Source organism: Calidris pugnax, unplaced genomic scaffold (assembly GCF_001431845.1).
Source record: "Calidris pugnax isolate Ruff unplaced genomic scaffold, ASM143184v1 scaffold14, whole genome shotgun sequence".
NCBI lineage: Eukaryota > Metazoa > Chordata > Aves > Charadriiformes > Scolopacidae > Calidris > Calidris pugnax.
In genome coordinates this window covers 1,873,182-1,890,296 of record NW_015090793.1, presented here as the reverse complement: position 1 = coordinate 1,890,296, position 17,115 = coordinate 1,873,182, and the positions used below count along the sequence as shown (strand labels likewise).

Here is a 17,115-nt window from a genome sequence, read left to right as displayed (position 1 = left end):
GAAGTTCAGCTTCTCTTACACAATCATTCGTTGTGCTGCTTTCTAGGAGATACTTATTGAAAGGGTTGATATAAACCCAGCAGGATGTTCTTTTAATTTATTATATGTGCAGCTAGTATTACCGTCTGTGACTAGGGCTGAGAATGCTTATCACTTGCAGACCTTAAGTGCTCAAGTTAAAATTCTCCATCCTGGGAAGAAAGTCAGCTTAAAACATCAGTAATTTTTGAGAATGTTGTTTGGGAAATTTGGAAATATTTATATTTTTAAAAAAAAAGGTTTTTAACATGCCTGTGCTTTGAGAGCAGGGACTGAGATTTGGCATGGGAGAGAACTTTGTGTCAGGAGCATGACTTTTGTCATTTCTATGGAAATGCGAAATAGATTGGCCAAGTTTCGGACCTTTGCAAAATGTATCTTCTGGGTTGAAGTAACGATGCACAGACACTTTGAAATGTAGTTTTCCATCTAAAAATGGGAATAATAATTGGTTTTTATTTCTGGTTTGCTTTGTCTGTCATCCTACATGAAACTGCGACATTTTTGTGGGATGGGTTGTCTCACATTACAAAGCGCCTAGCAGGGCAGGGTAGTGGTACTGTGTTACTGTCATATGACAACAAGTACTCCTTCCTTAAAAACAGCACACTGCAATGCAATAAAATCCTCTTTCCAACATAGGAATTAAAATTTTCAAAACACCTAGCTATTTTAGCTACATAGTTGTCCTGAAATAGTATTTCAGGGAATATTCAGGGAATATTAAATATTTAAGCTACCAACTTCAATCCTTTGCACCAAAATGGAAAATAATTTTCCATTATCTTCTGTTATATTTAACCGTGCTCAGGAAGATTTTTCATTTAGCTTGTTCACATAATTGATTAAATAAATAACAAGTGCACTGGCAGATAAGCATTTTCCGTAGGTGGGCCAAGAATCTTAGGATATTACATTAACTCTTTTAAGGCATTAGCCAAGAGAATCAAAGACATAATAAAGCTTGTAGTCAAGTAACTTGACTTCTATTTGGAAAAATATACCACTGTATCTCCAAATCAGCATTGTGGAGAAACCATTGAAACATTAGGCCTTTTCTTAGCCAATCTTAGGCAAACTTTGACAACGTAATTGAGAGTGGGGTGAAACTTTCCCAAGAATGTTTCTAGCTGGGAAGAACTCAGGATGGCATTCCTGACCTGAACTGCAGCCTTGTCCACTCAAATTTTATCATGAAGTGTGCATTTGGGCACTGCAAGCCTTGGAACTTCTGTCAGTCAATGTGTTAAATAACAACAAAACCAATCATTCTTACCCAACCCCTCAGTAATTCATATGCTGTAATTCCTAGTGACCACCAGTCTACAGGGTAGGAGTATCCTGGACCTCCATCCATAAAGGCCTGGAACACTTCCGGAGCTAAAACAATAAATCAAATCAAACAAAAAAGCATTATATTAAGGTTAGATGATGGATCATTAATGGTGACATTTGAAAAATGAGTAAGGACGCAATTAGCTGGAATTAAAGACATTTGTAAATGCAGCATTTTCAGGATGCAGTTTCAGCGCCTTGATTTGCTGGCAACGAGTGACTTTCACTGGCCAGGGTTTTTCAAAAGCCAATAATTTTATATGTTAATTCCCACTTGGTCCATTTAAGTTTTATGTTATGTCACTAAAAATAAGTAATGGGAGGGGAATTCCTGAAGTATACCTTGGAGTATTTAGGGTAATGCAAACATCTTATGGAACAAATATTTGCTAGCAAGGTTATTCTTTGTGATTGATGGAGGTGTTAAACATGGTAAATCTCAACCTCATTCTACATGTGGATAGAATTAATCAGAGGGGTTTTAAAGGCATTCACTATTGGATACGGTAATTGAATTCAAAACCTGATGCTGATTGTATGCTGTGAGAAACTCTGTCATGACTGGAAATAACCCACTCTCAATAAAGTAATGCATTTCATAAAAATAATTTTCCTGGGGGGAAAAAAATCTTTTCAAAACAAGGATCCAGTTGACTAGTTTCAGCAAGACATACTAAATAATGCCACTGCAGTTTCTTCAGAAAAACATATTAAATAAGAGAGGATATGAAATGAAATGAAAAGTCAGTCATGCTTTTCTAATTATGTCACAGCAGAATCTCAGTACACTTTGTGAAAACAACACTTTCCCTGGGGATTTTCTAAACAAGGCTATCACCAACCGTAACATCATGCTAGATTGCAATTAGCATGTGAGCCTCTTCTGGCCAGGATATCGAGTCTAATGTACCACATTACCACCTGATTACCATCACATCACTTTCTAATGGGCGTACTGCAATGAGTAATGTAATCTGGTCATGCTTACTTCTGACTGGCAGTTTGGGATTTGACTATGTATGGCATTTAAAGAAGCACCTTTAATTAAAAGGTGTTCCTTTTAGAGTTTTTGCATTCCTTGCACCATTATAGATGGCAACCTAACAATTTACAACTCCAGACCTGAGTTCAAAAAGTCTTGAAGAGCCAAACCCCACAGAGAATTTTGGCATCCATGAATTCGATGTGGCAAAACCCTAATCCAAACTCCTATATGTGTTTGGAGAATAACTGACTAGAGTACCTCTGGCACAGGTGAGCTTGTGCTGCCATCCAACATGGCATGAGTCAAAAATGCCATTACATTGAGTTAGCTCTGTCTCACCTCCAGATAATACAGCTCCACTTGGCATGGCACATGTTCACATGTACTTCAGGCCCTGTTTGCATGCTGCTGGGGATCTGTGTGGACACAACTTACATGTGTGTGAGGTATCACATAGCTAGATGCTAAGAGGGTAGGCAGGATTTTTTGTGTTACTTTAGTGGATCAATGCACCTAAATTGCACATCAGACACCAAAGTCATATTTTCTATATCCCCATAGGCACCTTGTAGTGAAGGTTTGCTATATTTAGCCACATTCATTATGTTTTTGCCCACTGTACCTAGATGATGTATAATATCTCATTACAGAAAATAGCCTTTGTGGACTTCTTTACTGAGCTATATAGGTATAATATTGGTTTCTCTCTTTCTTTTATAGCTTTAACATTGTAATAATGCGAGGGATCACTATCTGATTTCTGCAAGGTAGAGATGAAAGTACTTTATTGATATAACATACAACATTGCCAGAATGGTGCAACTGTTCTGTTAATTCAGTGACTGAGTTACCCACTTTAATTTTATTTGCTTGTTCTAACAGCTTCAAGGTCAACTTATCCCACATTAAGCAGATCAACAAAAAAATGCTTTCTTTTGCCCACTGGCCCTAGTGTTTTGAAGCTCTGTTTTCTCACCTTAAGCTGATGGCGGCATCCTTGGATCAGAAAATGGGCAGTTTGGCTCCTGATTTTTAAAGCAGATAGCCCCTTTTCCCCTGCTTTAGCAGTATCATTTGCAGTCCAGCTGGACTTTCTCTCTGCATTCAGCCAGCTCCAGTGAAGCGGTTGTGAGCACCCGCTTCCCAAGATGAGGGGGCACTGACAGAATGTCCAATATGATTTACAGTTTCCTACATACAGGTTGTATGGGACATCTCAACCCTGCTGAAGCCAGAAAACCTTTCCCCGGTTTAGCAAGGCTGTTAAATACCAAACTCATGCTAAGATTGTGATTAATGCCTCTAAAAGCCTTTTTGAGCTGAGGCAATAGGCGCATATGAAGGCATCCAGCCCGTATGGCAGACTTCTGGAGTTTGCCCGCTGATTCATAGCATGATTTTACAGAAAGACAGCAGATCCTCCAAGTGAGGGGGTTAGCCAAGGTCTGAAAAACTGGAGCTGTGAAATACGGAATGTTAGGTTTTACTGTAAGAAAAAAGCATGCCAGGGGTATCAAGTCTGAGTGCAAACTGGCAAGGATAAAAGCAAACAAAAAATCTGAAAGGAAAGTTAAAATTCTACATTGATTTTCTTTAGGATTGCTATTGTAAAAGACTGTTTGTAATCCTTTAAAATTTGAATTTGATCTCAGGCTCAGCTTGGACAGCCATCCTGCAGCCTGCTGTGGGTAGGTTCTTCCAAAGGATGATAAGATTTGAGCTTGCCAGCTTGGAACAAGGGCAACTGCTCTGCCACGTGCACCCTTTCTGCACACATCCTCTTTTTCATAACAGATTTAAGATGAGAAGAATACTTACATGTTTTACCCTGTTCATCTACCTAAACACAAGGATTTTGCCTGCAAAAGTTCATTCACGTGAATAAAAGTCGGGGAGTGCACGTAAGAAGGGGATTTTCAGATCTTTTTTCCTCAAGCAAGTTCAGCTGAACAAAGGCTTTTAAGGAAATATGTGGTTTTAATAGTGGGTCTGATCCTGAAGATTCTTTTGGCTGAGGGCTGTAGTTACTAACACACACAGTCAGCAGGAAGGCAATGAAAGTTTGCATGGTGAAAGCACAATTTTTAGTGATGTTAAATCAAGCAATATCAAGTCTAGCAGCAGCAAGAGTGAATTGAAAGACAAGTGATGTGATGCAATTAGTAGGTCTTACAGGTCTTCACAGCTCTACATGTACAAACATCTTTGACATAATCACAAAATCATAGAATTGCTTAGCTTGCAAAAGACCTTTCAGATCATCAAGTCCAACCATTAGCATAACACTCTCAAAAGCACCACTAAACCATGTCCCTAAGCACATCTACCCGTCTTTTAAATACCTCCAGGGATGGTGACTCAACCACTTCCCTGGTCAGCCTTTTCTAGCTCTTGACAACCCTTTCAGTGAAGAAATCTTTCCTAATATCTAATCTAAATCTCCCCTGGTGCAACTTGAGGCTCTTTCCTCTTTCTTAATAATGGAGAACTGCTTTACTGGAGCTACCCAGAAGAGTACCTTCAACAGCAGCAACCTGGCCTGGCCTTACTGCTTACCCTGCTTGGAGCAGGAGGTTGGACTAGAGCGTCCTGAGGCCTCTGTCAACGTGAATCATCCTATGATCCTGTGATAACGAATGAAGCTCAAGTTTCCTCGTCCCAGCCCATCTGAGCAGGGTGATGAGCAAAGGTCTCAATGTGACCTTTGGAGCCTCTTCCACAACAACCTCTCAGCAGTCATCACAAACTGCATCAGCTCTTTGACCTCACTCAGACACCTGGAAAACCTGCCACCCCAAAGTACTGGGGACTTTGGGAACTCCGGATCTCAGAAACAATGCAGTCTTTTGATCTGGGAGGTTACTCTTCATGTCTGGCAGAAGCGTGATCTACCACCTTTCACACAAGGCTTTGGTAACTACAAAGACAGAGCATTTCAAATCTAGCTCCATTACAAGTTGAGATATCTGCACTAATTTTAACTGGGCAAGCAATAAAATCAGGAATGTTTCTGTGTTTTGTATGGTAATAAATAAATACACATATTTATCTTCAGCAAGCTAAGCTAAACATCCTCCAACTGCTTTTTTTTTTTTCTTTTCTACATCTGTATTTTTCTTCTAATAATATACTTTTGTGTTTTCAATGTTTATCTGCTTTGCTTTCTAAAAAAATCAACCCACCTTTGTGCTGCATTAAGCGTGCTTCAGAGCATTCCTTGGCTGTCCCTAATACGTATGTCCAGTTAATGCTTTTTTCCAACTAATAAATAAAAATAAATCCTATTCAGAGCTCTGCCTTTCAATGTTTTTGCACTATCTCTTTCTAGTACTACTATAACATCGTAGACTGTCTCTGTACCAAAAGGAAGATTCCAAGGAAGCAAATAGATGGCTGTTTTGCTTTAAAATAAAACCATCCTGGAGAACGGCTAGTAAAAAATAGTGGGTCTGCATCCATCTAAAGAGCAGTGGCTTCCTGGGATATCCATACTCTTGTTCTATGGGTTTAGCTCTAATCCAAATAATTTTGCGAAATAGGGAGTAATTTCTGATGAATCAATTCATATATACAACTACCCACTGCAATTGTCGCAGCAGTCAGACAATCTACACTACAAATGATGTAGAGGATGCGTCTTGTATTGTATACATATTTCCCTCAAGACCTGTAAAAAATAAAAGTACAAAATTGAAATTTTACTTAACTGGTTAGTAATTCTGTACCTTGTCTGTGGAAGATTGTAAGTATCTAACAATATGATTAATGCGTTTGAAATAAAAGAGAATATCAATGTAAGTGTAAACAATAATGAACCCAATTTTTGCTCTTTGTTCCTTCTGTAAAAGAGCATTTTGTACATAGGATAAAATACCTTTAAGTAGGGTTTCTAAAAATCTTCCTAGTGTTCAAAGGTATCACTTAACTCCATAGTCAAACTTTCAGTGCTCCAGGTCTCTGAAATTCAGGGCATTTTAATTTGGTGCCCAATGGTGAATTTGAAAAGGCTGCCCATGGTAAAATGGTCAATTTAAGGTCTATCACTTGGAAAGGTTAGTACAAATAATAGCTGTTATTATTTTTGATGGAGCATACTGGTTCAATCATAAAGATAATTCTTCATACTAAATCATAAAATGAAGAGCTTGGAGTGACTCTGATATGAATCCTAAATAACACAATGTGGTGTTCCGTTTCTGATGAAGTGATTTAAGTTTCACTTCCTTAGCAAGAAGCTAATCAAAGAGTGTCTGGCGTAGTTGCCCGCCACTACCCAGGAGACTGCCAAGTGTTGATTAAGAACCTTACAGAGCTATTAGTTACTTTGAAGCACTGGGAACTTCCATAGGCTGCTTTGAAACTTTGCAAAATTGGTGAGAGGGAAAGTGCAGTGAGATGAAGGCATTAGACGCTTTTTCAAGTGGCCTTTGCTACATACTAACAAATCAGTATATTTAAGCAATAACTTGCAAGCGAGTGTTGCAAGATCGAATAGCTGAAAGGAGCTGATTGTCCATGCATAGCTGAATGTTGCCAATGGGAGCTGGTCCTTAGTTCCTACAAAATGCCCCATGCCAATGTTATTAATATGACAAACTGAAACTAAAATAAAAAATAAAGCCATAGTGGTTTGGTCTCACTTTTTTTGAATGATAAAGTTCAGTTTGGCATGCCCAAAACATTTCTCAAGAATAAAAACCCTGATATTAGTCATCCAGTTGGCTAGCTAGGGCTCTCTGTAGCCTCTTTGCATCTCAGCAAAGACCATACATGTCAGTAAGGGGAATTCAGAGGTTTATAGTGTATGGCAGGGGTTGCAAAGCAATACACACTGCCAGTCATGTAGCAAAACACACCTCAGTGGCATGGGTTTTATTGTAATGCCTGATATTTCATAGATAACAAGTAAGTTCCACTGTCATTAACTGAGGTTCAGCATGATACCAGGCTGCCAGGTATCATTCTTCTTCCTCATACCAGTGTCTGATCTTGAAAAGAAAAAAAAAAGTAAAAAAAAAAAAAGTAAAAAAAAAAAAAGTAAAAAAAAAAAAAGTAAAAAAAAAAAAAGTAAAAAAAAAAAAAGTAAAAAAAAAAAAAGTAAAAAAAAAAAAAGTAAAAAAAAAAAAAGTAAAAAAAAAAAAAGTAAAAAAAAAAAAAGTAAAAAAAAAAAAAGTAAAAAAAGAAGATACATATACAATACTCACAGTATAAACAATATTTTCTTTGACTAGCACAGGATAAGTTGTTAAAAGCTTAGACCTGCCCAAATTGTATATGTCTTGATGTATTTAACACATTCATAGTTTTACCTTGCTGCATCAGACTTAATGGGTGACAGATTGAGCTGAATGAAAAATGAACTTGATTTTTAAAATAATATTCCAAGAACCTTAGACTGAGACACTTCAATGAAATATTAACTGCTTCCTCAGCTTTATGATGAGAAAATACTAATTTTCACTTTTCTCTGAGATCAGTAATTCTTCTAGGTCATGGTTTAAATAGAAAACAGAAATCAAACTACAGTGATGACAAGTGATCTTCTATTTAGAGGAGAAGCTGTTTTAATAACAAAATGAAAGAAAGCAACTTCCCTCTCCCTGAATATAAACGTGGACTTGGTAAATCATCAATTTACCTCCTGGCGTTTACTTTCTCATGTGCTAAAAGGGTCTAAATTATAACGGGCAGCTTTCTGACTCAGAGCTTTAGACTAGCCAACTGCTAATTTCTATTGTATAAGGCAAAGTGCTGCTCAAAGCCTGACCACGCTGGGCCAGCAATTTTCTAGTGTGAGGTCTAGACTTGTTACAGCAGTGTAACTGATTTTGTACCATTATTCACATAATACACCTCAATAGTTTTAATGCTCATATTTAATGCAATTATTCAATCAAAGTAAGTATTTTAGATACCATTACCTGAACACGGACACCACATTTAGACTGCCTTATTAGTTTGCCATATGGCTATACCACCTCTCCTGCCCTTTGTCCGAGTGCTGTCCTCATAAAACCCTCTGCGTTACTCAGCTGCTGAGCAAAACCCAGTTCTTGCTCTTGAGATTGCACAGAGAAACCCTTTCTGATTGAACATCTGGATCAACGTCAGAGAAGACACCTCAGGTTGCTAGGCCCAGTGAAAGAAAGCCCCCCAGCAGTGCATGTCATGGTGTCCTACTACTGACTATCAAATTATACAGAAGTACCTTCCTCACTCCATCCAAAAGCTCACAGTGGCTGCAGAGCCAGTTGTGGAACTCGTTGATGAATTATGTCCAAAAACATCCATTTGCTATCTGGAAGATCAGCCCAGTGCGTGGACAGCAGTTGTTCTGCCCCAGTACAGAATCAAACTGGTCTGGATAACTGCGGATTTGCAGGACAGACTGTGCCCCTGACACATCAGGAGGACTATCACAAGCACCTGCCTCACATACTCCTAACCACATTAGCAAAAAAAACCTGGGGTAGTTGCCTGGCTTGACCAAAGAATGGGAGTTATTCAGGGGTCAGAAATGCCCCACTGGGCTGCTGGAAGTCCCTGCTCATTGCCCTGTCTGCCACCTCTGCCAGAGGTCTCTTCCCCCTCAGATCTGCCTGCAGAGCTCTGCATTGAATCAGGCTCTTTCAGGCAGGTTTTGAAAAAAAATAAAAATAAAAAGCCAAAATCAAAACTAGCACTTGGACAATGTGGGGTTTCTATGACTGAAATAGTCAAAGAAATGATTATATTAGCAGTTTTTCTGGAAGATCTTAAATGACGGGAGAAGGTTGGAGAGCACAGAGAGGTGAAAAGCAGTTGAAGACAGTAACTTCTTTCCTGATCTCCCGAGGTTTTTCAGCTACTTGTGTGCCTGCTTGTTAATGTCAGAGCTGAGCCAAAACCTGCATACCCACTGGCAGCTCAGTGCTTGATGCCCTCAGCCATGGTGCTCCTAGCTCAAGGTGAAAACGCCATCAGTACAGCAAGTATTTATTTCAGCACCTCAAAGCCTCACGCTTCCACTCTTGGTTCTTTCTTATGAGAGCAAACAGTGAAGAAGAACAGAGAAGTTCTTCTCTGAAGAACCGAGAAGCCTCCCAGTGAATATCTGTGGACAGGCACTCAAACCCTTGGTGGGAAAAGGCTGGGATTTTTAAAAACCTAAACACTGCACTAACTGCACTCAAAAAGCAACAGGCTGCAAAACACTATTGAATTTCAGAGCACTGTTTGGTATGACTGCATGGAAGATCAAGGTTGAACACCTTTGAAAACCCAACTCCAAATTTGTCTACCTCAAGAACAAATTTAGCCCTACAGGATATTTTCACTTTACCTGCAAGGTTGATATCAGGCCATCCACTAGCTTTCCTCTGACTCCAGTAGTACTCCCACACAGTACTAATTAATAAATATGGATGACTCATACATTTTTAGAAGTTCAGTGGACCTCTGTAAATCCACACTCTTCTCGTAATCTCAGGCATACAGCCATTTTTCACCGTGACAGCAACCTATGAAAGCAGCTGTGAAAATGTGAGATAACAAGCCTGTAGGATAGGAAATGGGTAGCTGGAACTTTTCATGTAATTTATAGCTGATTTTATTTGCTTTGGGTTTTTGTCAGGTATATTTATATCATAAAATGTATTTTATTGGTTTGATTTGAAGTAAAGTCACGGTGAGTTATCGGATAAGTTAAGCCTCTGCTGAAAAAAAACATGAAGCCTCTACCTACCACTCCTAACCCTCCTACTTGCAGAAACAGGAAAAATCCCTAAACAAACCCTGAACCCCCCAAAATTTATAACTTGAGAATGGAAAGTTTTTGCAACATTCACAAATAATATACAGATGTATGGAAATTGCTCATTCAAGAAGGAAATGTTTCAGTGAGTAAAAAGCATGTGCACTGGGGCTCAAATACACCTAAATAATGCTAGAGTGAGGAATACAGAAAAGGCGGTATCTGTAGTGCTGTCTAGGTATGGTTTAGTATTTAACATTTTGTTTTGTAGCTGAATAACCTGTTGCCAGGGAGAGGGCCATTACTGCAAATGGGTGCCCAGCACAGAGCACATTCTCTGAGACACACGTATTTCCTGCAGCCTCCACGAGAGATCAATATAAGGAACATCTTTTTTTTTTTTTCACTCATAAAGATGGAACAGTGTTGAAAATGACAAACGCTTACACAGGTGCTTCCAGCCAGGCAAATCCACACTTTCATTAAACACAAGAGACCAAATGAATAGCCTTCTGCAGGAAGAGTGAGCCACAGCTGAATATTCCAGGCACAGGCTGAGGCCAGGGGCTGTGTTCTGCCCTGAACTGGCTTTCCTGGTCCATATCCCAGTGCAGACCAGAGGGTGCTCCCCTGAGAGTGCTGCTGCTCCTTTGTGGGCTGCAGGAATGCCTGCCAAAAGTCACCTGGGTCTCAGAGGACATTTGGCACTCCTTGCCACCTTAGGATGACAGCCTGAAAACGTATGAGTTTTCAAAGGGCTGTTCCTACAATAAAACTTTTGACAACACCCTCAATCACATGTATTGCAGAAGGTCTGAACAGTGAATTTTGTAATGATAAAATCAGGCACCGGTGACACACAAGTTTCCTAGACCAGCTTAAGGCACACATTGTATTTCACAGCTGCAGCCCTCTGAACAGCACGAGACAGAAACTCTGAAGACCCTCAAACACTAAGAAGCTGACTTCACTTCAGCATTTCAAGTCAATGGCTTTGAGAAGCAAAACTGCAGAAGCAGCTGGAAGGAGCTGGTCTCGCCAGGCTGATGGCCTTGTTCCTTTTGGATTCCCTGTTGTCCATATTTTTGTTGCCTACATGTGGCAGCTATTTCACTTGTCAGAATGAATCAGCTGGGAAGGGGGAACATAGAGAAATTACTAGGGTTTCTGGGGAAACATTCAGATTCAGATACATCGCATTCTGTCCATTCAATAAGTAGGGAAATAGGCAGGGAAGATTTCAGGCTGAGAAAGACTTAGGGGCAAAAAGGCTAATGTGAAGTGGGATTAAGCAGAGGCTGCAGAAGCTGACTCACACCATGCTTAGCATTACAAGATAGGTATCTTAATCAGAACAGCTCGTGCATTTTTACAACACAATATCAATTCATTGTGGTTTTTTCCTGGATATCATTTTTATGCAGTCATGCCGCATGGAAGCAAATTGCTCCCTAGCAATTTCTCATCCTGTTTCAATCAGATTTCGAATAGGAATGGAGGCTTTAGAGATAACATTTTTCTGTTTATTTCCTTAAATTGGCTATAGGAAGAAGTGAGAAATCCTGTAAGTACTGCTACTAAGGGAAAGGCTGGAGAGTGCCCTCATATCTGATTAAACACAACAGGATCCACATCCATAGACCTTCAAGAGGCGGGGGGAAAGCTTTCATCACATCTCATACCTTCATCATCATAAAAACCAGCAAAGCATGTGGCATGTACTTACAGGAACCACCAAGTTCCCTTGGTTGTGGTGCTCAGCAAGTATCTTGCTTGAAGGTTATTTTGTCTTGTTAGACTTAGGTTAAAGTGTGGTTTAAATTCCTGGTAATAAAAACTTACTAGGAACCATAGAGACAACCTCCCCTAGTCTTTTTTTGTAGTTCTTTCATTGTCTAAATAGCTTAGACAAAGCCATGTGGAGTGTTTGATACAGCCTTAAAGCCAGAAATCATGCAGACTTTAGTAACTATCAGGAAAGAAGATAAAACTTTCTTAATTTGAGCACTGCACCTGAAGAGGTTTTGTAACATTTCACTAAAGATCTGATTCTTCACAAAATTAAAGGTGTAAACTAAAAGAGGAAAGGAAGTGAAATCAATTTGCTTAGAAGAAAATGCAGTGCCAACAAGTGTCTGGCCATATCTGTCAAACTCCTGATATCTGAGTTTTGCTGAAGCTTTGATACCCAAGCTGTGCCACAAAGAATCCTCACCCATCGCTTTTCATCTGAAACAGAGGATTTTTACAGCTCTAAAATCTTTCCTCACTCCTTACAGCTCCAAACAAATGCAAAATGACTCTTCTGACTTTCTGAGTAGAGAAGACTGCACTTCTGGCTTTTGCAGTGGTTTTGCATTTCCAAGAGGCGAGGAAGGCACCAGAGAGAATGTGAGCTGGTGGATGGGGCCGTAGTTTCTTCACAAAAGGGAAGAGAGCAGTTTTCTTCTATTGTTTCTTCTTGTTGTAAGATTGTTGGATATGGGGGAGCCCTGATGTGTGGGGAGGAGGGTTCAGGGGCAGAACAGCTCCATGAGTGTTCTGCCAGACAAAAGTCTGTTGGTGTGCAAAAGTAAAATCCCATCTCCCATCTTCCCCCAACTCCAAGTCTAATTTTTTTCTCCTTCCTTGGGTCAGCTTGAGCTCACACAGGAACTTTGCAGGAGCTTGTTTAGCTCCCTGGGAAGGTAAAGAGGCTCCGCTGTCTATGGTTATTTTTCATAATTTTAACCTTAAAATACAAAGTGACAGTACCTCACACTTGCTACAGATTTTCGAGCTATCTGTTGTTTAAAGCTGTTTTTTTTCTCTTTCTTCTGTCCCAACAAAGAGCAGTGATGAACTAAGAAAGTGGAAATCCACCTATATTTGCAGATGGATGCTAAGTTTCCTGTTAACTCTCGGCAAAATATTTGAAGAACACTCACATACATTTTTGTACAGCTGTTTTAACTAATCTGCTTCTGATCATTAGCTGCCAGATGATCTCTTCATTACACACATTCAGACTATGACAGACAGATGCTAAAATGCTAACTGACCCCTAAGCAAGTACTCAGCTTCTTTCTGCTTTCATAATAATTAGGCTTTCTAATGTAAAACTGTGCAACCGCTTCAAGATTAAAAATGTAAGGCCATCAAAACAGTCATTTAATTGACTACCAAATTAAATCTCAGAAAAGACTCTATTGTTATGTCTGCTGTCATCATCACATTTAAATATGGAAAACGTCTATTCTGAATTTTTTTGAGCTCCTGCAAAATGACTACTCTTCAAGGGTATTTTTGAATAATCTGGGTAATAAGAATTGGCACACCTAATGATGATGGCTGCTAGAAGATTGCAGACAGCTATTTAACCAGAACGTGTGAGCTCTGAGAAATAAGCTTTTCACGGAAATGCAAAACTACCATATCAAAAATGTTGGAATCTCAACATTTCAGTCATCACGTATGTAAGGGTGCTTCTGTGAATGCAATGAGTTTCACGTGTCAGTTGTACAGCTATTTGTCTCTGTGTGCTGGGGGGGGGGGTCAAATTACCTGAGAAAAAGCCCACCACATATAGGCAAAAATGCTCAAGCAAGACCTTTTTAAACTATAGATGTTGATGTAAGTGAGGTTGCAGCATCCTTCCCCTCTCTTTTCACTACAATGAATGGGGAACCTGTAATGCAACATTGAACGCTCAAGTGCTGGCTCTGAGGGGAAACTCAGTACCCAGACTTGATCTCCTAATGTTCCCTGTCTGATGTCTGTGCAATGTTGGCCATTTCATCTAAGTGGAGACACTGAACTAGACACTCAGCTAGAGTTCACTGATACCAAATGCTGAGAAAATTTTCATCTAAAACCTCATTCCTCTGCATAATTTAAATGCTTGAATCAGAACTACATAAAATGTTTCTTGGTCTGTTTTGAGTACATTTATAAGCATCAGGTTGGTGCACTGGTGACGAGCCTGGGTGGCACAACGTGGCCACACACATGCTACTCTATCATATTAACCACCAAAACAGGACAGCTATGCCCAAGCTGCTCAGGGTAAAGAGACTCCAGCCGCTGCTAACTCCCTGGGAATTATTTTGGAAACTGGTAGTTGATTCATACCAAAACCACACCATATCTGAAAATATAACTCTGCTCTGGTGTATGGGACTGCTCTGACGCAGTCTCACAGCAGGTACGGAGGCACCCTGCAGATGCCTGCCCGCTTCATGTGCAGGTTGGTACAGTGCTCTTTGTGCTGTGATAAACATAAGTGTTAATTCCTATTTCTTGGGCAAATACTTTGTTTCTATGCTAATAGGAGTGACTTTTGGTTCCCTGAATCACATTTTCAGAATATGGTAATTTACCAGTATTTTACTGGTGCTTGAGTGTTAGATGTGCTCTGAGCAAGTCTCCTAGATAACATCTCTTGGAGACACACGTATCTCTTAGTCTGGTTCCCAGAACCTAAAAAGTTTAGTCTTAAGCTATTCATCTCCACAGGCAATGACAATTATGTACACAAACATCATTAAAACAGCAGATGTGTAGAAAGCCACAAATAGGACAAATCGTGAAAGCTAAGCTAACCTTGGTGGGACAAATGACCTTCAGGAGATGCCTTCTGTCCTTCAGCTCCAGGGGAATTTTGAATTATTAGCTTGGCCAAGGTGCTTAACATTTAGACACATGCAGACAGGTGAACTGAATTTTACTCTCGCAGCCTTCAATATATCTATGCATTTAAATTACATGATTAAAACATATTAAATGCCCCTAAAAGCCATAGGGCAAGCACTTAAGGGGTTAGTCACATAGGACTCTAACAGACATATTTTTGAGGAACTCAGCATAGCAAAGCACTTAAGGATGCGCCTAGATACTTTTAACCTGACTTTATGTGGTCCCTGCAATATCATAGATACAGTGGTGCAAATATAACCATATATTCTTGTCTCCAGCTATGGGGATTTGTAGGAAGTGACACAGTTAAGACTCTTCTGAGTTTGCTTCAAAAAATTTAACAGAACCTGACTAAAAGTAGTGTGCAAACCAAGCTCCTGTCCAATCCCTTCATCCCCAATGTTTCCATTGCTAACACATAGATATTATCAAAAAAATGAAGTTGGTCACATATATTGTATGCTTTTACAACTTAAAATCCTTTCAGTATACCATTAGTTAACATTAATCTGTGTGTTTTCTTACATTTTTAAATGGTCTCGAAAACTTACCCATATAGGGCTTTGTGCCAGCCATAGAAGAAGCTTTTTCTGAGCCTTTCACTATGGTTGCTATGTTAAAGTCAGTGATATGAACATGTCCTGCAATTACAAAAAGTGAAAACAGAAGTTAAAATAGCACATCATGCAAATATTCCTCCCTTTGTTTAACATTTAAGTGATAATGGAAAGAAATTAAATTGGAAAGATTCATACCAAGTCATGGAAACTTACTATTAAGCCTTGCTTACAACTGGGAAAATCATATTGGCAGCAACATGATGGAATACTTTTCCTGTGTGGTTGTGTCCACTACCTGCTCTCAGTGAGCCACTGTTAGGTTGGTCATCCCTGAGCCTCCTCCTGTGGTGCATGTTAGGGACAGTAGCTGGGTAGCAACAGGAGCAGTACTGAATTTTGTGATGCTGTATGTGAAATTTGCCTCTCCTCATCTCCAACTAGAGCCACCCTTCGCATTCTCAGGTAGTCGTGACACCTGTCTGCTGTCACATCCACTTCAAGTTTCCATCAGCCTGGCTTTTTCTGAGTCTCCTCAGGGCAAAAAGGGAGTTGAGAAGAAAAAGGGTATTTTTATTGTACAATAACTATAAAATTAGGTCCATGGTAGCAGAAGAGCTTGTGTGTAACAGCAGCAGGTCCCAAATGATCACTCATTTGACAGCAGGGTGCAAGATGAAAGATAAGTGACACAAGTCAGCCCACGGTCTTGCTGCCTGACCAGCCAGACAGCTGATTTAAACTGAACTAATCAGGCTGGATGGCCCCAAACCTCCTGTCATTACTTTTTTCCTGGGGTGGTTTACAACAAGCATAAGTTAAATTGCTCCACCACAGTGAAGCAATGCCTGTTAATCCTGGTTTGCCTTAGGCAGGTAAACTGAATTCAAATCCAGCCTGAAAATGTATCGGCAGACTTTTAATTCGGTAAGTCTGCTGTTAGGTTTTGCATCTTCTACTTAAGGACTAGTTTTATACTGGGGAGTGATGCTGATACTATGGTCTCTGTGATTATATCTGGCAATGCCACTGTGGAGGACAGAGTACAGAGAAAACTACTCCCTTCCCCATCTTAGCCCTGCGCTCAGACCAGGATTAATACATCATCTGTACAAATAGACTCTTGAGTGACAGGTTCCTCTGATATTTTATTTCTTTTAAAATCAAGATCTCAACCTCAATCAGTCCACAGAATGGAGCAGGCTTTAGGCATCATACAGTTATTAAGTGAGGGTGGCTGTTATCATATTTGCTGCCAAAGATGAGGAGTGTAACGAATGACTGATGTTGAATGTTACCGCGGTGCCCGACTGAGGAACAGCATTCTCAACAAAAGATTATGCTACTCCGACAGTCTAACCTAGATCCAGCTTGAAGTCCGCAGGAAATTTGTCTGCCAGCCTCTAAGAAGGCTGCAGCCATGCATGTGTGAACTGAAATTCTGAGTGTCTTCATTTTTACCAGATCAGAGCTGGGTTTGAAGGGGGAAAGGAAGAAGGCACATCCCACTGCTAAACTTAAAGCTATTTCTCCAATGCAGTAGAAGTTTTCAGTGAAATGGTTTGGATACTTTCTGCACTTTTCTCAAAAACTGCAGCCAAAATCTGTGAGCAGACAAAAAACAATCACTTTATAAGGGGAGGGAATCGTTAGGCTGCCATAACCAGAATTAGTGTTCACAGCCCAGCCTGTCATCAGATTCGAAGGTGGTCCTCCTTTCTGGTAGCCAGAGCTAATGGATGGTAAGTAGCAAGTTTCCAGTTTACTTCTACAATAACAAAACACCACGCAGA

At 39.9% G+C, this 17,115-nt stretch overlaps 1 protein-coding gene across 2 annotated transcripts in view; it reads right to left on the bottom strand.

Moving 5' to 3' along the window:
• STK32B (serine/threonine kinase 32B) overlaps positions 1 to 17,115 on the bottom strand; it is a 168,611-nt gene that overhangs the window by 28,394 nt on the left and 123,102 nt on the right. For both annotated transcript variants that reach the window (XM_014966735.1, XM_014966736.1), the window contains 2 exons: positions 15,317 to 15,406; positions 1,316 to 1,419 (listed from right to left, as the gene is read on the bottom strand). In XM_014966735.1, coding sequence (XP_014822221.1) covers positions 1,316 to 1,419; positions 15,317 to 15,406 — 194 coding nt within the window. The remainder of the gene's footprint in view (positions 1 to 1,315; positions 1,420 to 15,316; positions 15,407 to 17,115) is intronic.